Here is a 21,822-nt window from a genome sequence, read left to right as displayed (position 1 = left end):
TCAAAAATGAAAGTGGGTGAATAAATTGAAGCCATAGAAGAGCTAGAAAATGAAGAACTGTAGTCGTGACAACCAATCTTGAGACGTAACTCTGCTGTCGCTGCTAGCATACGGTGTCCACCGCAACAAAAATTTATTGTTTACTACAGCAGAAGATGAAATAACCAAACAGAATTCTACCTTTGACCGCACTGAGGTGTGGGCTTCTCGTTAAAGTAAGTCATTTTAAGCTAAAAAGAAAAACTTTTTCGTCGTTGGAATAAGAAGTTTAATCTAATCGGAACTCTTTCGCTACCATCACCAATCGGTACGTTCGGAAATTCACTCTGATGCCGTGACGCCACTTTGAGACTGGGTGTGTTCGGAGAGCCAGAACAGGCTCTCATGAAACTCCCATGAATTTCTGAATGCAGCCTACATGATAAACCAATCAACAGCTGGTGCTTGACCCATTTCCTTTCCTTGTAACACCTGACGCCTCGGGCTCCGACACTCTGAATAACCCGACGACACGTGAACAACGATCCATTCGAAGTTTTCGAATGGTCAGAGTTAAGAAGTGCGTTCTCTGAGAGTATTTCCAATTGCACCCGTGATTATGAAACTGGGATTTTTAGTGTGAGTCCAAGCTCTACTCTCCTTGGTCTCTCTCTCTTTTTTTTTTTTTGTCATATAAGTGCCCTCCTCCAAAATGTAACTAACATACAAGACTCCGGGAGAGTGACTGATATGTTTTTTTTCTTCTTCTTCTGTGATGCATTTTTGACTGGTATGACTTACCGCATACTCTGTATACTCAGTTCGTAGTGTGAGAAGATATTTGACATCACCATGAGCGAGGTGGCTCTTTCTGTGCGATACACCACTTGCCTCCACCATATTGGAGGCGGCCATGGTGTTAGCTAGAAAATATTTTGATGCGCTGTATGGGAACCTGAGGTTTTGCATGAGAATTTATTCAGTGCACAGTATGATAAAATATACCATAAAACGAAAATAGAGATATGAGAGCATATGACTTTCACTGTGAGAAAAAAAAAACAGCACAGTGTATGCGACTATAGGAGGGATGAAGTATTTCTTTTGGGTGAAGTTCTTTCAATGGACTTCTAATGTGTTAGCCACAGCTAACTAGCTTACCGCCAAGTGGCTAATTGCCTCTCCCGTCATTGCTTGATATCACGGATCGAATTTATTTTTTGCAGTGGTTGACAATGTGTGTGACAATTAAGAATGCTTTGAATGCCTGAGCAACCGTTTAAAGCGCCACCACATCACGGCAGTCCATTTCCTATCGCCGCGCTAAGAGCGGCCGGGGCTAAGCCACTCTTGGCCTACATACGAGCCTAAAACAGCAGATTAGGGACCTGTCCTTCTAATCCCATGCACCAGGGCATGTGCCACTGTCGCCATGCAGGCAGCAACCAATCGGCTTGCCACTAGCCCCGCCCCCGCCAATCCAAACCATCGTTTCTTTTCTTTTTTGTGGTGATATCTCTATCAAAATAAAAGCATGCTGAGATTAACACCCCCCCCAGTCCCACCCCACCCCCACGTTCCCCCTTTCTCCTCCTCTTCCTACCATTTTTAACCACCTGTCTTCCCCCATGCACTCCCTCACCTAAAGCACCAGTCCTGAGATTAGGGTTAATCTGGACCTTGTGTCATCCCGCATTCATCCATCCATCCATGCATCCCTCCATTCATCCAGCAGCAACCCCCACACGGCTCCCTCTTTTCCAAAGAGGCTTTGCTTTTCAAATCCTTTATGCCTCCATCCTCCCCTTGCGGTCTCTTTTCCGCCAAGATTTTTTTCCTCCCGTTGCAGCCAATCAACGAGCAGAGGATGTGTCCCCAAGCTACGCTGCTAAAGACACGCGAGCGAACTGATTCATTGTTTCCGCCGCTTTCAATGCATTCGCAATTGGCCACCGCCGCAGTGGAAAGTGGGTTGCACGCACTGCAATGAAGGGGCTTTTAAGTGATTTCGATGGAAGTCTCGAGGAGTCATCCTAAAAATAAAAAAAAATCGGCCATTAAAACAGCCGGGTCCTCGCTCAATCCGAGCCCTCGGGGTCAAAATGAGGGTTCCACAATGGTGGCGTCAGCAAACATATTGTTCCCTCGCGTCCTTTTCATCCGTTTGGCTTTGTCTCAGGACATAAATGGCATCTTCTCCCCCAAGCAAAGTCTCTTCAGGAATAATAATGATTTTAAAAAAAAAAGAGGATGGTGAGACAGAGATTTAGCAAAAGATGTAGGCCAGAAATAGTTCGTAAATGGAGGAGGGGTGATTGTAGGGGAAGAAGACCCTCAAGCGTAAGATGCTCAAATGAGGAAAAAGACTGCAGACCGCCATAAAAATGTAAAGAGTCAGCATGCGTTTTTGCCATTGGAAATTCACTGGCGCCTCAACTGAGCGGTTCCGTGATCGCGCTCGGAAAAAATACTAAATAATTACTTTTTTTTTTTCTTCAACGATATATAAATAAGCGATGCCTCTTGAAAACATATCCTTTTAGTCAAAACGTACCTAGTGTAATGACAACCTGTAACCTGATGACATGACATGCTGCCCACTGCACTAACCGCTGTCTGAAAGGGTTAAAATATCCGTCAGCAAAATGTTCAAGCAAACTGGATCATAATAAAAGCTGAATGCTAAAATTTAACGTGAACGCCACAGACGGGCAAAGAAAAAGCATTGTTGATGTCCTTGTATTTGTAAAAACCTTCAAACGACTGCTAAAACACAAACGGAGCAGCAACACAGACAAACAGCCGACAACCATACACACATAATGTGCTGTGTGAACGACTTGAGTATCTATTACGCTTATGGTACCGCCACTGAAGGCGCGCAGTACTAAATTCCAAATTGTACAGTACACAGTAAAAGGCATGAAAAGAAGGATCGCTTGAAAATCACCTTTTTAGCCGTGGTTCACTGTTATCGAAGTGGTCTTCCAACACTGAATGTACGTTTTAGGACAATAATCAAACTTTTGGCGCATGAGGGATGGGCCTAAGTATGACTCCAAATTTTTCATGTTGTCTCCTTATGAATACGAATCCCCCGTGGAGCGTCACGCTGCTTTTAACCGACCGTGGCGGAGCAATCAAACGCTTTTGTTTTCCACACCGTCCCACCTGCTCGCCGCCACGTCGGAGGGCTCTTTTGAAGCGGCGCGAGGCGGCGTGATTTATTATTCTAATTAGCGCAAAGTGAGACTCAAGCAACAGTGCGATTACACGCCCCCCCCCCAAAAAAAAAAAACCCCCGCCCGAAAACGCTCATCAGACTTGCGAGTCACACGGTTGCTTCCTAACAAACAAACGGCCAAGTTCCCGCTTCCCGGATGACAACGCAGCGGCCGCGCGCCGCGTTCTCAATGCACCGCGCTGCGTGTGTTTATTCATTTCTAGGTCACTTGATAATCTCTTTGATACTTAAAGCACATCTGCACGTCGCTCTGCTCTCGTTGGCTCACAATGAAACAGCTGCAAGCTGGCGTTCGCATGAAATCCTGCGGCAGAACACACACGCACACATGCACGGGCATACGCAGCCATGTACACACACAAGTGCCCATTAGAGGGCATGAGCAAAATTGTGCACACTTGCTCATATACATACTAGATTTAAACATGCAATATCAAGATAGGAACGAGGCGTGTGTATATTTGTATGTATTAATGTGTGTGTGTGTATGTATGTATATATACTGTATACATACACACACACTCTCACTCATAATTAACCTTTTATAGGTCAAGGAACCACAGTTGGTTAATGTTCCAGATGGACGCTCAATGGAGGCACATTGCTAAGTTAAGAGAAATAATAACATAATGAATGCAGCATCTAAAACATAGCAGTAATTGAAAATAATATTACAAATAAGGCATCATGATAAATTTGTGAAACATATTTCTGTACTAAGTTTTAAAAAAAAACTGTTCGATTCCGTCTACGGTCTTCCTGTTTGGGGGTTGCATGTTCTCCCCGTGCCGATGTGGGTTTTCTACGGGTACTCTGGTTTCCTCCCACATTCCAAACGCATACATGGCAGGTTTAATGGAACACTAAATTGTTGCTCGTTGTGAGTGTGAACGCAAATGGTTGTTCGTCTATGTCTGCCCAGTGATTGGCTGGTGACCAGTTCAGGGTGTACCCCGCCTACTGCCGGATGACAACTGGGATCGGCTCCAGCACACCCGCGACCCTCGTGAGGATAAGGAGGTTAGAAAATGGATGGTGGATGATATGAATTCATTTACATTGCAATATTACCCAAAAGGTAAAAGATAATTTATCATGTTATACTCGTGTATGTATTATAAACGGGGGTGCACAAATGCGCATGCATACTGAAAATAGTCATGTGCACGCAAGATTCGATTGCCTCATTGCGCATTTGCGTTCCATGCATATTGCAGCCAGGCTTCTACGATTCCAGCTGGTTGCCCACAGTCGAAATGTCGAAGTCAAGCTAAAAGCCATAACATTTTGCTTCTAAGGGGCAGCTTCAGAATAAAAGATTCTTAGGTCATCACCGTCCAGGTAGCGTCCGTTGTGATGCTTTTATTTTGAAGTTGGCATTGCAGCGCGCTGCAGAGTATGAACGACCGTTTTAGTGGCTGCCTTGACTTTGCTTGGTGCTCACGGAAACGGCAGCTTGACTCGAGCGGTAGCGGCGAATGCCGCAGTCACTTGTCTCGCCGTGATATAGCTCGCCGTCAATAGAAAATTACATTTCAAAACGATTGAGAAAATTTTAATTCAGTTACGTCTCCGCATTTTAACATGAAATCACAAATACACATTCACGCAAAATGCCTACATCAGTGGCATATTTTCTTATCATATTTTTAAAGTGTGTGTTCTTGTCACGACCAAATCATTGGAAGTGCAAATTCCTCTCTTTCCTCCACTACGCAGGAAATAAGATGCGATTGTTGCGAACATTGTTTTTAATATGTTGCGAGAATGGTCAGAGAAGTCACTGATTACAGCGACAGTATATTTAGGTTGTTCGCTTGCGCTGCTGACACACCTGCAAATCAAAATAACATCGGCGCATACTTGATGCTTCAGTTAGACCTCCGAAAGGCTGCAGAGGGTGAAGACAGATCGACTGTGGCCCGCGGGCACTACTTTGCCCAGATTAATGTAAATCTCGAGCTTTATGAGTCAGGGGGAAAAAATGGCTCTTAACAACCTCCGGTGCTCATTTGAGAACCACACCAACAGTTTTATGCATATTGCTGATTATTAACCCTTTCATGCACCCTGTAACCTGATAACACGATAAGCTGTCCACTGTAGTAACCACTTGAAAGCATAATTGCAGTGTGCTGCAGCATACTGATGATGTAACAAAAAAAAAAAAAGGTTCCGTTGTTAATTCAGTTTCAAAACAATTATCGGGCACGTTCTTTATCTGGCATTATTTGAATTAAGTCAAGTCAACAGTATTTATAGAGGACTTATAGAGAATTATAACCATATATGGGAAATATCGCTTTGGTTTTCATGACGTTCAGTTTTAGTCAAACTTCCTAGAACCGAATTCTCATGAAAACCGCAGTTGTGATATGTTTTTGTTTGGTTTCCGTTTGGTTTTGTTCCCTCGTGTGCCCCTTTTTTGTCACCACCAGTTCTCGTCATATGTGTCCCCTTGTGTTGAACCAATCAGCCGAGTTCTGTCGATCTTTGTTGAGTCATTGTGAGCTGTGAGCGTCCGTATGCTCTTATCACCTGTTGTTTTCTGTGTTTTGGGGTATTTGAGCGAGTTTTCTTCCAATGTACTCCTGCTTGTATGTTTTTTCAAATACATCTTGGTCGGTCCACCTCTGCCTCCCTGATTTTTGGGGTCCTCCAACGACCACCTCGCAAAAGGTGACAGGTTGCGCTCTAAATTACAACTTGCGTCAAGTGGACCATGAACATGGATCCACAACATTGCGGCGCGACCGCATGTCTTTGTCGACTGCACGAGAATGCTAATGGCCATTCAGGAAATGGTCTCCACATAAGCGTAAGATCATTTCCAATTTGGACTCTCTCTCCACACTAGGGGACTGCTTAGGTGCTGCTGTTTTTGTTAGCAACGGGGCTGCTACAAAACGTATTGGGCAAAGATGTTATTTGGAATCGTACAGGTCCAAACAGATATGCATTGTTTTACTCTACCTAGTTGCAAACGGCGATGCCGCAGACAACCAGACATGGCCTGGTAGTGTTTGCATCAACTCCCTCACTTGCCCCCCCCCCCCACACACACACATTCTCCCGACACCCCAATCATCTCGCATCAACAGGCAGCTGAACCCGCCGCTTGGTTCATCTCTTTCTCCATTTCCTGCTCTCTTTCTCTGCTTTTTTTTCTTTCTCACCCCCCCCCCACCCCACTCTGCTCCATTTCCATACGTGCACTTGCACTCCCCTCGTGTTGGGGTAATTACCTGGCATTTGCATTGCAAAGTCGCCCGCGCCGCCCTCAGCTCCTCCGCAGGTGATTGAGCTTCATTTCCCCGCCAGATAAGAGAGCCAGGAAGAGGAAGAGAGGGAGTTTTAAAAGAGAGAGAAAGCGAGAGAGAGAGAGTTGCAGCAGGGTGTGATGTTATTCTGGCTTGCGGTACACGCGCAGAAACGGCACCCTGGTTTTTCCGTCACTTGTAGAGCGTATAGGAGGGAGGCATTTGGCGCCCACACATAAATAATCATCCTTATTGCCGTCCTAGAGCTCCGCTTCGCAGTCCCAAGTCACGGCACTGAAATCAAACAGGACCATCAGCGTGATCATCGGTTCGCCGCTTAATGCGCTAAATGTTGAGCAGCTCTAATGATGAAGTGGGCCCGAAGGCAACCGATTGGAAATGTATATAATCATAGGTTGATTTCTGTGTATTCTGCCATGACTGCGGACCTCATGCTTGCCGGGTTTGCTGGCGAGCTTAATATTGACTAAAAACTGATTAGTTGGGGTGTGCATCCCTCCATAAATTCCTATTCGACATGCATTTTATTTTGGTTTGGTTTGGTTTGAAAGTGGAGCCATTTGATTCAGTTTGACCGAGTAGGAACCTGGAAGTAGCCTACTCATTTAACAAAAATAAAATATAAATGCATCAACAATTCAGAAGGCCCCCCCAACCCCCCCACACACACACACTTTCTTTTTGTTAAAGGGTTGTCATGTTGATGTTTTTTTGGCGGGGGGCATTTTTATAAGGAGCGATGACCCGTGTTATGGCTAAATGTCAGTCGCTTTCAAGGAGGGGGGTTGGCAAATCACCCAATACGATCCACTCATTTTGCTTCTCACCCCTACAAGAACAAAATACCCTCGCGTTTGCCAACCAGCTTTCTTATATCTCAAATCACCAAGATGGCCTGAGGTGGAGAAGGGGCAGGAACAGCAAAGAAAATTCAAACAAATGTATCCCCCAATGCAGATTTGACAAATTCAAGTCATTATTATTACCTTAATAATGATGTGCAATTATCCAATCATTAATACATGATCAATATTCTCCAATGAACCATTTCCGTCACCAACAATACAAAATGGTCACGTCCCATCCATTTGTTACTCGCATCCGGTACAAATAGTCACGTCTCGAAGCAAACAAATTATTTGTTGAATGAAAGCGACATCTGCTTTTAAAATGTTACAAGCGACAACATTGTCATTCGCGCCGATCACATGCTTACAAGTTTTAATCTGGCTGTTGGCGCGCATCATAGCGATGCTACAGTGATTTAAACATAACCAGCGAAATGGCTTGTTTACAGACAATTTACTGTATTTGCATTATTCGGGACACCCCCCCGCCACCATTTATTTTGCATGCGCTTTAACACAAGCAATTATTCCCCCTTTCCGGATTAACGCCTCTGAAACGGCAAGGGGGACTAATTTCTTTATTTTTTTAAACAAGCCACAGCAGCAGGCCGTGCTCCAACCTGCGAAGAGGCCTCTGAGCGCCATCGAATGGCGCGAGCTCATTTACATGCACACCAACGCCGATATTTATTGAAATTTAATTTCATTCCCGCACGCGGTGTGGCGTAGGCTTTTGTGCCAGAGTCATATTAACCCCTTGACTAGTTATTATGCGGTGCACGGCGTAGCCCACGCGCCATGAATATTCATATCCGTGGTGGTTTCCACCGGCCCTCTTCTCTATCCGCCCCCCTCGCCCCCTCCACACACACACACACACATCCTACAACGCCCTCCTCCTCATCCTCTTGCTGTGGTGGCTTGCAAGTGTGCCACACTCCGCCATTTGTCTCTCCCCACCTTCTCTCTCTCTCTCTCTCCCAAATCTTAAACTACATTTGCGTCGGTGTCCGCTGAGGCTTGAGAACATGCCTGGTAAGACTCAGATGCCGAGCAGGGAGTGCGCCCTCGCCGGACGGCAGGAGAAAATGGCTGTCGCAGGTAATTAATGTCATGTCAAGGTGAAGTCATGGTGGTGGGCTTTGTTGTGCTTCAACTTTGGCAGCCGAACAAGAGCGGGCACTCAACACGCTGCCATTATGAATAAGCTGTCAAGTGTCCGGGAATTTATGGGAAATAAAAGTGGACGCACAAATATGGGAGCGGGACCGACGGTGCAGAAACTGGGGTTCAACAATAAGATGTAATGAAAGAAGAAATATAAAATTAAAGGTGAACAAAATTGTGTTCACACCCGTGGAACAAAATTTGGCTTTGTGAGATTTGGTCTTATAACTAGTGTCATTTTACAAGCAACACTGGCAGGATAAAATTCGAGCACCAATTCATTAGCCATTTAATTGAAAAAAAAATCTATATTAAATTCAATAACTTTACGGAGGTACCAAAATGCTTACAACACTAAAAATAAGAATTGCAGGCAGAATATGTGACTGTTTGACATGACTTTGTCCTTTTGTGTTTAACTTTGCAACATAGAAAAAAAAATAAAAGCAGCAGAAATTGATCATTTTTTAATTTGTATTTTTTGGGGGGGGGGTTGGTATGTTTCAATGTCTTAATGTGTTTTAAAAATTAAAATATTGTCAAAAATTAGGCGATTTTATTGTTGTTTTTCCCCCTGGTCCCCATCCTGCAAATATTTACGTATTATCAGCCGATGGAATTTGCCGGTCAAACAAGCCCTAAAATGATGCTCAGTTACCACATTTTTTTTCCAGTCGGTTGTGTTATTTTTACGGCTATCTTTTATGTCATATTTTTGTCTGTACGTATGACTTTTTGTAAGACAAATACATTGCGATTGATATTTCGTCCACTTCCCACAATACTTAACATGGCCTGTTTTTTTTTTTTTTCTAAACTCTGTTGCTCCTCATCATTACCTGCCTTTCTTCTTGCCAAAGTGCATCATGGGACGATGGGTCCAGAGGGCCCATCTGGGCATTACGCGCATGAAGGCTCCGCCCCATCATAAGTTCCTGCTCCGTCTGTCCAAGCAGCTCGGAGACACCGCATGGCACAAATCTGTTCCACCCTCTTTTCACGGCAGGGGCGATTTGAGGGGCAGCTTAGTTTGTTTGAGTGTGCTCAGAGCGTGAGTGGGGGGGGGGGGCGCATGTTTGCAAGCACCTTCGCCATTAGCTTTGCGTACATGTCCTCTTTAAAATCAAGACCCCTTTGTATTGAATACGCCCCTTGTTCTCCCCTCTCCCTTCCTTGCCTCTCTACTGCCGTTCTAATGTACGCACTGACCTTGGCGCAAACGATCCAGTGGCAGATTGCTACGTGGTAGGGGCACACCAGCGATTATTTTCAGCGCGGATTAGTTTGCCAATATTTCTTCCGGGCAGAGTAGCACAGGCGTTGAGCCTCAGCTGACCAGTACCGATGTCACTGCTTCATTCTTTGTCATAATTCTTAAAAGCAGCTCAATGCTCTAAGTGCATTTCCAGGACGTGTTTTAGAAATTTCAACATCCGTAGGACTGAGAAACAATAGAGAAAAAATGCACGTCAGAGATTGGCTCCGAGGCCACGAGTTCAATATAATGCCTTCAGATCGCGATGATGTGTCTTCGTATTTTCCTCTTTCATCTGATCCCATGAGGCCTTTCATTTGTTGTTCCTGAAAGCATACGATTCTGAAAGTCGGGAAAACTTCACAAGTCGTGGAATTTGTCAAATAAGCCACAACATGCAAGACAACAGCCACATTGTTTTGTTCATTTGGATGTTATTGGCTGTCTTGGAACGGCTCCCCAGCCAGCCTTGCTTCCACTTGTTTTGCGCTGTTCTACCTTGGGCACTCAAAATGCTTTCGCAATTTCCTCATTCACCTCCTGATTGTCACGGTTGATTTGTTTGGGACCAACAGCGGCACACCTGTTGGTCATCATGTCAGTAGGTTTTCTTTTCAAAGGACTATCGGCCCGACCACTCTGTGTCGGGTCGTTGTTTCTGTCAATGTTGCCGTTACTGCTTCTGTTGGTTTGTCTTCATCATGTCATACGTTTTGCGTATGCCATGGTTTTTGTTGTTACTTTGAATTATTGTTTTTGTAGGACTTTGCTTGTTTTGGATTTGGTTTTCCCAGTGTTTGATTCATACATTTGGTCAAGCCCACCCTGCTTCTCCCTCCTGCCTGCTTTTTGGGGACCTCCATCGCCACGACCATGATGCTGATGACGCAACCAGGGGTTCAATATCTTGCTCAAGGACACTTCAACACGGTCACAGTGGCTGTGGATAGAACCCCCAACCTGTAGGTTGGGAGACAACCATTGAGCCACGCCCCCCACCCTGCCTGCATACAACCCTGCTACCAGAGCAAAGAGGTATTCTCTCCAAATCAAGAAAACTTCACATGACACGGAGTTTGATGAATGAGCCACAACATGCAAGACGTAGCAACATTGTTTTGTTCATTTGGCTGTTAGGTGTAGCCGTCTTGGAACCATCTCTCCAGCAGCCATGCTTCCACTTGTTTTCTGCTTTTCTGCCTTGGGCACTCAAAATGCTTTCGCAGTTCCCTCATTCACCTCCCGATGACGCGGCATCGGGAGCAACCAGGGGTTCAATATCTTGCTCAAGGACCACCTCAACGTGGTCGCAGTGGCCGTGAATCAAACTCTCAACCTCTGGGCTGGGAGACGACCATTGAGCCCCCCCACCCCCCATTGCCCACATACAACCTGCTACCAGAGCAGACAGATATTCTTTCAGAGTCAAGAAAACTTCCAAGGCATGGAATTTGATGAATGAGCCACGACGGCCATAAGCACAGCCACATTGTTTTGTTCGTTTGGCTGTTAGCAGTGTTGGAACACCTCCCCGCCAGCCTTGCTTCCCCTCCCCCGATACCCCAACTCCTCCTCACCCCCTTCCCATCCCTCCCATACAGCAGAGGGTAGTTGGCACCAGTATAAAGCTTCAGCCTCCTCCGACGACTCGTGCCTAGCTTTTGCTGCCAAAAGGGGGGGGGGCAACAAAATGAGCAGCCTGGAAATCGACCTTGCCCGTCGCAGGTTTTGGCATCCATGGATAGCGTTCCTTCCACGCATTGCCGCCTGGACTCCAGTCACAGCAAAGGCTGTTGTTGCAACAATCGGCTCGTACGCTTGTGTCGGGTGGAAGAGCGTAAGGCATGATGGGAAAGCTGCGCCAAGTGAAGATGATGACGGCCCAGCTCGCAAACGGCATCGTTCGGTTGCATTTTTCCCACATGCCATCACTTCGCCTCTTGTTTGAGTCAATGTGTATGTCTTTGCTTGATTTGACTTTCGCCAAAATACCATTGGAGTATGGGTAGAATTTCTTCTGTCGTCTCCCACCTACGGGGTGAATTTTAGTCTTCATGAATGAGGAGGTTGAGCAAAAATCAGTCGTCACATGTCGGTTGCAACGGACAGAGCACTTTCATGTAGCCTAGCAATGCTGCCGGAAAGACCCAAGAGGGCTGCCTGAGAGCCACAGCTGACGCTTTAGGAGTTTGTTATTCTTCTGGAAGATGCGCGCTGTCGTTTACAAGTCTTGTGCTTGACACTAGACACTTTAGATTCGACACACAGAGTTGATAGCGAAGGTGTGTGATAGGAAGTGGTGTCAACTGAGCCGTAGTGCGGTAGGACTGACAGGTCGCCCAGACGGGCGGCGTGCAGATTTCTTTGATGAGTAAAAGAGGGAACAAAAGGGAGCATGGTGGGTGGGTGGGGGGGGGGGGGGGGCACCCCGCAAACTATGCTCCTACATTCTTTCGGAGGGCAATGCATCGAGAGTCTCCGGTTGATAGTTTTAGACAAAGAACCGCATAAAACAAAAGTTAGCAAGCCGGTGAAGATAAATCTGACAGGGAGAAGAAAAATTTGTTGAGAGCCAGAGAAAGAACAAAGCCAAAACCCCAAGCACAGCGTTTGTCCGTCAAGACTCGACCCACAACAAAGTCTCAAAAGACCCACGCCTAAAAAGAAACGAGTCTGCCATTTTGTTTGAACGTGGCCATGCTCGCCCCTTGAGATTTTATATGATTGCCACCAGATTTGATGCGCAAAAGAAAAGAAGAAACAAAACAGGGTGTATGGGTAAAAGAAACCCCTGAAGGCTTCAGGCTCTAATATGATGCAATACCCTTTGAGAAAGAAAGTGCTTTTGCGAAACAAGACAGTCAGTGTGTCCGCTTTTTTCAGTCATCTTTGCCTTCCACCAGACTGGACCGCAAAAAAAAAAGAATTGTAATGCTTGGAGTAATCTTTTCATCTGAAATGTAGTGCGGGTAAGCACAAGTCTTTGGCCTGCTGTTTCAGGATAAAAAACGTCCAGGAAATGAACTCTTTTATCTTCCCGATGCAACTTTGTGTTCCCGGTCATCGTCCCACATCACGTCTCTCTAAGCAGCTCGAAGAGTTATCTGGCGTTGACCTTGGGCGCAAGCGTCCATTTTTGGTGTGTGCCTAAGCTCTTGGTGTACCCATTGGCCTGTTTATCTGTGGACTAACATTAGTGGTTGCTTTACCAACCAGCCTTGCTTAGCTGAGATTTGCACGATAAGTCACCTCAGTCCTCTTAGTGAAGTCTAATCCCCCCCTCGCACATCTGTGGGCTGCGCCGACGTCACATGAACTCCTACTTTGCACAAACGGACTTACTTTTTCGCGCGCTAACGCCATGTAGCATCGGGAGAAGTTCAAGTGCCAACACTGTGCCACCCTTCTCGGCATTCTACCCCCAACCCCCCCGCCCCTGATTTCCTTGCTACTTGATAGATTTACACACAAATTGTTGTGAAAACTTGAGCTGCAAAACGGATTTTTATTATTTTGCCTTAACAACGAAACGCATACTGTAACCGACATGAGGCTAAGCTAATATTTCACTAGCTAAGTTGTAAGGTAAACCTAGCTTATTTGCCAATGTGTTTAACCCTTGGGTCCTTCAAATGAAAAATACGTTACGCATTTTACAATTTTTGTAATGATGTATTTTGTGTTATACAAACATTCTTCTTTTTTTTCTCAAACACTCAAAATGTTCAGAGGCATCTGTACTATCCATACATATATATTTTTATTAGTTCTTTGGGATTTTTTTTATTCTTTATTTTTTGCAAAAGGAAAAAAAAATTGTCTGGAGGTCCCAACCAAGCCCTACTAACGATCCCGACCGGACGTCTTCATGTAAAATGCATCGGTTTGAAGCCTCCTGCAAAAAGGCAAACTCATTTGCGATCCTCTGGCGCCACCTAAAAGTTGCACAATTGGAATGACCTCAACCCAACAATGTGGCATGCATACGTCTGTCCAAGCGAAAACAAAGCGATTGACGTAAAAATCGCGTGAAATGCATGTTTACACATTAGGTTTACGATGCATTCAAAAATATGAATTATAATGGGTCTCTATGGTGCAAAATATGTAAATTGTGAAGATTACAGAATCAAAACCTTTTTTATTTTTGCTGCAATGCCTGAGAATTATCAGCCGGTGACGTCATGAAATTTAGGCCATTTTAGAACCCCCCCATACGTTTCAGCTCTCTCGTGTTTTTCTGAATGCCTTTGCCTTTAATTCAAAGACATAATTTTACATTTATCGCAAGCGGTGGACTACGAGGGTTAATACTGATGGACGAGGGCCAGAGTGTTTGGTTGTGTTGTTCATCTTTGTGTTCCAAACCCTGCATGTAGTCCTTTTTTTACCAACATTTTTTTTCCCCAAAAACATGGGTGCGAATGGTCGTTTGTTTCTATATGTGCCCTGCGACTGACTGCCGACCAGTTCAGGGTTGAGTCTGCCTTCCACTCAGTCAGCTGGGATAGGCTCCAGCAACTCCGCGCGACTCTGTTCAGGATAAGCAGTGTTGAAAATGGACGGATGGATAAGCTTTAGTTCCATCCTCTGCAAACCGAATCCTAACCTACTGTTGTGTTCACAAGTGTCACCAAGCAAGTCCCAAATCCCTCAAAACTGGCGACCGGAGTCAAGTCAGGTCATGCGAGTCCCCCACCAATTGTAACCCCCTTTAAAGGGACTTTTATTTTGGGTGCAAAAGCACCTTTAGTATGCCTCTTTGGATGCATATTGTCACTTGTAATCTTTTCACACTTGTTTTCCAACGCAGTCAAGCATGCGGTCAACCAGAACACCACCGTGGAGCCTTTTCCCGAAGGCATGGGAACCATCATGTTTGGTAAGTGCTTCAATCACAGTTTTTATACGTTCGGTAATCGCCCCGAGATTGAATGGCGTCGCAGCAATAATGACTGTTTCTGCGCAGGTATGGGTTGTTTCTGGGGCGCCGAGAAGTTTTTCTGGAAGGTTTCCGGTGTCTTCTCCACCCAGGTGGGATATGCCGGCGGCTTTACACCCAACCCCACCTACGAAGAGGTCTGCACAGGTATTCAACTCCACCCTTGACCTTTTGCTTCCGAGTACTGCGCCGGCGAGACGCGGCGCCGCTTTCTATCCGCGGTTCGACACGACGCACCAGAAAAAAAGTACCACGGTCGCGCTCATTACAGCTCTGGCGTCGTCTCTTTCCCTTCATCTGCAGGCAAACTCAGAATGCACTGCTCCAGATGGGCTGCATATACCAATACCCCCCCCCCCCCCCCAAACCCACCCATCTCCTCCTTCTACCATCCCCACCCACCCATGACCTACTTGTACGGATTGGGCTGCGTTATGTGCCGTATTGCGGCGTTTCTCAGCAGAGGTTACCCGCATGTGAAGCGCCATCAGTGGGCTCTGTGATTTGGCACGAGCTTCAATTTCAAAGCCCTCAAACCTCCTTACCTGTGCCGAGTGGGCGTATGTGTGTTTTTGCGCGTCTTTCCTCATCAAGATTCTAATAGATCCATGTAGGGCATTGATATATAATTCAAATGAAGATGTCTGGCTCTCTTTGCTGCGCTTTAATTATGGACTCCTCGTGCTTTCCAAAAGGCGCGTAGAGAGAGCGAACGTGGCGCTCCAGTGGCGGGCGAAGCAGGATCGGACACGGTGAGAGGCCCAAGAAGAAAACGCATTGGGCTTTGGCTGGCAGACATTCTGAGCGAAAGCCCTTCAAGGGATTGTGCGTCAGCTATAGGATGGAGCTGGATGACGGCTAAAGCTTGAGAAAAGGGGGGTTGGGTGGGTGGGGAGGGAATAAACTTTCTGACGGGAAAATACATCCGAAGGAAAGAAAGGCTGAAAGAGAAGGTGCAGGCGTCGCTCCAGTGGCCGTGACGGAGCAGAACGTCGGCCACGGCATCGCAGTGAAGAGCTGTCAACACAACGGGGTCGGAGCGGTCAAAGAGGCGGACAGAACTGATGGAGGCGCGAGGAACGCAACACGAGGATTAAAGGGCAGGCTGAAAAGTGCTCATGTGACAAAAGAGGTTTAAGTCGTCGTCATGCAATTGCATGCGTTATCAGCGGGGCCCGAAGACCAGGCAGCACAAAGGCGGCCCTCTTGGAATCTTTGGGGTCATCAGCAAAACCAAAAACTCACCAGTTTTGCAACTGTGTGTAGCCTGGTGAACGCGTATGCACAGTATACGGTTTGGAAAAATTCACCCGTGTCCCCAATTTCACAGATGAGCACCCAATTGGGCGGGTATGTCTAAAATGAATCCAATCATCGATTAATCTGCGTTGTTTTTCCAGGTAAGGTAATTGAGAACAGTTTTTCATTCCCTTCAGTCTGTTTCGGTTTTCCTATCAAAAGAGGACACACCTAAAGGGCCCCATGCTCAAAGTTGAACAGGAAGGTGGACATTTGAATTTTGGGTTTGAAGCAGCCCTACAGGTCATCGTGCAATGAATAAATGAATCATCTTTTAGGGGGCCTCAACGTTCCCAAAAATCTCACCAAGGACATGTGTCCTGGTGTTCATGTATTTTAGGGGTGCTAAAAAAAAGAACCCCCCCCCCCCCAAAAAAAAACAAAAAATCACTCAAAGGACCCCATGCCAGACATTGAAGAAGTGCCCATTTTGTTTCTGCTCAGGAAATCGGCCAAATAAGCCCCAATTGGAAGTCAGACCAATTATCCAGCGGTTTGGAGGCCTCAAGATTAATTTCAGTTTTCCCCGCATTATTATCGCCATTGAAATGTTTTGATCCCGTCGTGCCGGTTGTATCACATTTTGCCAAGTAACTTGCACAAAACTGGCTGGAGTGCGTTTAAGAATATGAGCACATATGAATTAAGATTGGGAACACGTCTGCGCTCACAAGCTCCTACAGAGTTGCAACAAAAAGAACGGAGCACATAAAGCCTACTGTTCGATAGTTTGAAGTAGAAAAAAAAACTTTTTTTTTGACTGCAGGGGGTTCAGAGGACAGGATACTTTGTCAAAGTCACAGCGGCATGCATCCCGACGCGTGTCTCCCTCAAGGCAGGTTTTTCGCACCTGCCTTGTACAGTTGGCTCGTATTGAACGCTTCATTTAGCCACTCGCTAGAGTTTGTTTGGACAGGTGCGAATGCAGCGATCGCACGCGGCCGATCAAAACAACTGGATGGAGACCGTGTTGAAGAGGGACGCTCGGTTGGGACAAAGTCAAAGGTTTGCGGTGTCAAACCTGCGACCTACGATGCGGTATAGAGCTGCAACATCTAATCAGCAGCTACCGGTAATCGATTATCAATTTAACGGACAATTATTTTGATAATCGATTTTATCACTGAGAGGCCTTGTTTAATATAACCATTTTGGATGAATGTCCCCTTTTTTTTCAATCTACGGATGGAATTTGCAAATTGTTTCATTTTAACCATTTGATCGCGTCATCGACACATTAATTAATTAATCATCGGTTGCAGCTCAAAATTCATTTATCTTCTGTCCTGCAGGCATGACTGGACACACCGAGGTGGTGAGGGTGGTGTTCTCTCCCAAAGACTTAAGCGTGGAGGAGCTGCTGAAACTCTTCTGGGAGAACCACAATCCAACACAAGGTAGTTGCACTCGCATGCAAAAAAGAATAATAATAATTAAAAAATAATAATAATCCCGAAGGGGCACAGGAAAGGGTGTATTGGAGCAGAAGGATGCTGCCCAGACGTGTACGTTGTGGAGTGGGGTGGGTCTCGTGGGTGTATGTCAATGGCAGACAGTGTTAATGTGTCTGACATCCAGGCATCCATGGAGAGACGTGCCGGTGTGGTGGGTGACACCCCCCCCCCCCCCCAAAAAAAAAGAACTTGCCACACGTTGGGAGTCCGTTTCCTGTGTGCGCTGTAAAATGCCAAATTGTGTAACCTTTAACGTCATATTTATTTGTAGCCAGACTGGCAATTTGTTCTGCGTCCAACTTCAATCATCCCCACTGAAATGAACTACAATTGACATTCATCCATTCTAGCCCCCAAAACCCACCAAATTAAAAAAAAAAAAAGTTTTAAATAAATAAAAATAGCTCTGTCTTGTCAAATAGAAAAATATAATAAGAATAAACAATATGAAGAAATAAACGGCTTTTAATGAAGTGGTGAACTCAATGTCTTACCAGCATTTTCATTTTGTATTTTGGTTTGACTGTCACATCCAAAAAAATGGCTGAAAGTAGCTTGTGTATCTAAAGAGTTCGTAATTTACAGTCAATTTTGGCAGCAACGCAAAGCAAAAAAAAAAAAAGAATCACAACATGAAAAAGTTGAAAGCAATGAACAGAAATGCCATTCATCTTTTCCAGCCCCTGCCCCCCCCCCCCCCCAAAAAAAATTGTGATAATGTGAATGCTCATCAGTACGCCTCTAATATTAGTCATTCTACGTGAAGGACAGAGTAGATGACTGACAGTACTTTAAATTGTCTGGCTGCATGATGTAGAGTGTTAGCATTAAACGAGGCTGTTGTTCTGCTGTTTGAAATATACAAAGTGCGTTTCTCTTTGTTTTATGTTTAGTTTGACAGTAAACTGGGACCGGCATCAAACAGCGTTTGATGATTGCTCCATTCTTTTCCAAATTCTTCCTTGTTGCAACGTGTGTTGAGTTCACCAGCAAAGCACGTAGCTCAAATCTGTGCTCATAAATTAAAGCAAAAAATAAATAAACAATCTCAAGCCAGTGACGCACCACTGAATTGTCCTGTGCCACACCCGTGTACAATTTCCCGTTCATATGTTATCATTGCACTTGGCCTCTTTGCCATTGTAGGTCCTCTTCCGTAATGCAGTTCCAAATAGAGCCAAAGAAAAAGAACTAATGGCGTTAATGTTCCCAAGATTTTTGGTGACTTTTGGTCAAAAAACTCCTAATTGTTCTCCATCTGCCGTTGAATTTCCTGTTTGGCCTGCTCATTGGACGAGGTGATGTAAGATCATTAATGCACCAGGAGGACTGTGGATGAGGGAGCAAGAGGATAGGCAAAGAGCTACTCTGCTCACTCGCATGGAATGGAAAGGCAAAAAGGGAATGGAGGGTATGACAAGTTGGGAGGAGGCGAATCAAAGATTTATAGGCCTGCTTGTCACCACCATACACACACACACACACACACACACACACACCACATGTACTCACTGACATTACTTTAGTTCACGCCGTCATGTTTTGCATCCGTCATGACTGCACTTGTATATTCAGGGTGACCTAAATACAGCGGCGCGTCAACTGTGGAATGCCTTAAAGCCGGTAAAATGAAAAAGAATTTCTGTAAAAATATTCTTTTAAAGTCATAGAAAAGGACATGGAGTTATTGTGGTTCAAAGTCATTAGGCGTCACTTCAGCCAGTACACCGTGCAACCATTTGACTTTTAAGTTTGGCTTTATGGAGTCCTTTTTTTTTTTTTGGAAAGAGGGTAAGATCAAAAGGAAGAGGGGGAAAAAAAATTGAAAACGGAAAGACTGGCGATGGCCGGGCCGTTTGAGGTTTATCAGCTCTGCGTCGCATCGCAACTGAAGATGGGGAAAAAAAGGGCGAGGAAATGAAGGGGTCGTCAAGGTCATCCGAAAAGCAGCGGAGCTACGCCGGAGCTGTAGGTCGTGTTGTGTGTCGGCACCGTGGGCAAAGGCGCACCAAGGGGGCCGCGCCGATGTAGTCATGCGTTTCCCCTGACTCACAGCCCTGTCTTCCTCTCATGTTTTATTTACGGCCAGTGCCGTTTGTTGTCCATGCGCAGTTAAGAACACCGTCCAGAATAATTTTTTAGATATTCTTTGATTTCCCGGCCGTTGCGGCCCCACATCCATTCGCTCACCCCACTAACTTTACCCTTTACCCTCCCACCACCCCCCCAAAAAAAAAAAAAAAAAAAAGAGACTCAGATTTGACAAATGTGGCGTGATGTGGCCCGCTGGCTGTGCCTTCACGCGTGCTTAAGCTCCAATTTATTCCGTCCACCTTACAGTGATGCACTCGGAAGAGAATGGCGGCGTGGAGAAAGTTCATCACTTATATATAGAAAGACAGGAGTTTGGGATTTTTTAAAGCGTGAGGGGGAGTGGGGGGGCGGTGAGCCCACCCTTGCACACTTTGTTGGGGGCGGCTGTCACGTATGCATGCGCGTTTTGAGATGCGCGGCTCTCCGCTTTGCCTCTAGTTCAAAGGGGTTTAGTCCCGACAACGTGATGTCGGGGCTCGCGTCGGCTCCACCAATCCCGGCCCGGATAGCAACATTAGCAGCCAATCAGAAACTCCCAGCAGCCTTTGCCGTGTGCCCTCTTTCCATATTCAGCAACGCTAGTCTCAATCTGCCGTCGTCTATGGAATATTGCATAAAGACGCCCCCCCACCCCACACACACACACACACACACACATCCACCTTCTACTTCCACCCCACCTCCCTCCGACAAAAGAAAAAAAAAATTCAACGCTCCCCTTATGTCTCGTGTTATGACGACTCTTCAATAATGCAACCTCACACATGAGCGCACGGGTTACAAACTCGCAAAAGTGACATCGGTGTGACGAGGTGCAACGGCGGTGGAGGCAGGAAACGCAAGTTTACGATGAGACGCCGAACACTCCCAACTTCCTGGCACTTTAATTGCTCATACTTCATAAGAAGGCCTTGATTTAGTTCCCCCCCCCCCCCCCCCCACCCCGCCTTCATGTTTTCCCCCATGGTACTTCTTTTCTCGCTGCTCCAACACATCTCACCCCCCCCCCTCCTCCCCTTCTGCGTTAAGCTCCACCATCATCTCTTTATTCCCAAATCCAACCAAACATGTTCCAATTCGACTTTTTTTTCTTTTAAACGCATGCTTTCGTTCCCAGTGCAACCTTTCCTCACCCGTCTCACCTGCCCCCTTTTTCCTTCTTTGGGGGCGGGGGCCCAAAAGTCAAGCGACCGAGGGAACGTGCGGCCCGTCAGCACATCCGCAGTGAGTCGACGGCTCCCCGAGGCCATCCGCTCACCACATAAACACTCTCGCATCCCCTCGCTCTTCTTTTATCTCTTAGTCATTCTCTCCTCCCAGCTCCTCATCCAACCTCCCCCCACCCCCTCCACCGCCCCCCCCAACATCATCCCTGCTCTTCCTCAGCTCCCCTCCTCCACACCCGCACCCGCCGCTGTTCATCTTAACAACCGAGGCCTTTACCCCGCTCCTCCTCCCCCCTCCCTCCTTCCTCTTTGTCTCCCTTCCTCCTTCTTCCCTCCATCCTTCCTCTTTTTTTGAGGCCACGTACTATTTCTGATATGACTTAGCGATGCTGTGTCAGTGAACGTACGTCGCCGTTCTTTGAGAGTGCGCGCACTATCCGTGCACACTGAGGCCAATTAATAAAACAATCTGGGTAGCTTTGGGTTGTGAAGGAGATTTTGTTTCTCAGCTTGAGTTATTGTGACTTCTATTTTGTTAGATGACTGCAAAAACACGGGGAAGCGCCAAGGGAATGCTTTATGAAAAGTTTGCATGTGCTTGATTGGTCACTGGAATACAAGGTAATCTGTCGGTTTGGCATATTTGAAAGGTGTTCAATTTGAATTTCCAAAATAAAGGCCTTCGTGATCCTTTCTTATGGTGTACAAAATATTCTGGCTGATTTGGCGCAAATCCAAATGTTTCGGACTAAGAGGAGGGCTGCGATTACAAGTTATCCACTTTTTCGAGACCTTATAACTGTCGAGTCTGAGTTAGAGATGATGTTGACTTTTTTTTTTTTGGAAGAGGTACAAATGCATAAAAAAAGAAAAGACATTCCAGTTTAGCTTTTTTTTTTTAAGGCAATGAGATCCACTCCCAAAATAGAAGCCCATCTGCTCGGTCAGACTGGTGGTCGTTGGTCCCGGACAAATGAGCATGAATATTCCCCAATAATCATATCTTCACCCCAGCTGTCTCCGACACACGCCAATTCCCTTTTGAGGGTACTCCCGTGTCTCCCCGAGTCACCGCATTGCCTCAATTTAGGGG

The 21,822-nt window shown here is 45.9% G+C and overlaps 1 protein-coding gene across 1 annotated transcript in view; it reads left to right on the top strand.

The window, feature by feature from the left end:
• Positions 1 to 21,822, top strand: part of msrab (methionine sulfoxide reductase Ab) — a 50,294-nt gene that overhangs the window by 12,362 nt on the left and 16,110 nt on the right. The window contains exons 2-4 of the mRNA XM_052085439.1: positions 14,588 to 14,656; positions 14,744 to 14,863; positions 17,308 to 17,412. Of these exons, the coding sequence (XP_051941399.1) occupies positions 14,588 to 14,656; positions 14,744 to 14,863; positions 17,308 to 17,412 (294 nt within the window). The remainder of the gene's footprint in view (positions 1 to 14,587; positions 14,657 to 14,743; positions 14,864 to 17,307; positions 17,413 to 21,822) is intronic.

Source organism: Hippocampus zosterae, chromosome 14 (genome assembly GCF_025434085.1).
Source record: "Hippocampus zosterae strain Florida chromosome 14, ASM2543408v3, whole genome shotgun sequence".
In the NCBI taxonomy this organism is placed as follows: Eukaryota; Metazoa; Chordata; class Actinopteri; order Syngnathiformes; family Syngnathidae; genus Hippocampus; species Hippocampus zosterae.
The sequence above is the reverse complement of the archived record's forward strand: the minus strand, read 5'-3'. Positions and strand labels throughout refer to the sequence as shown.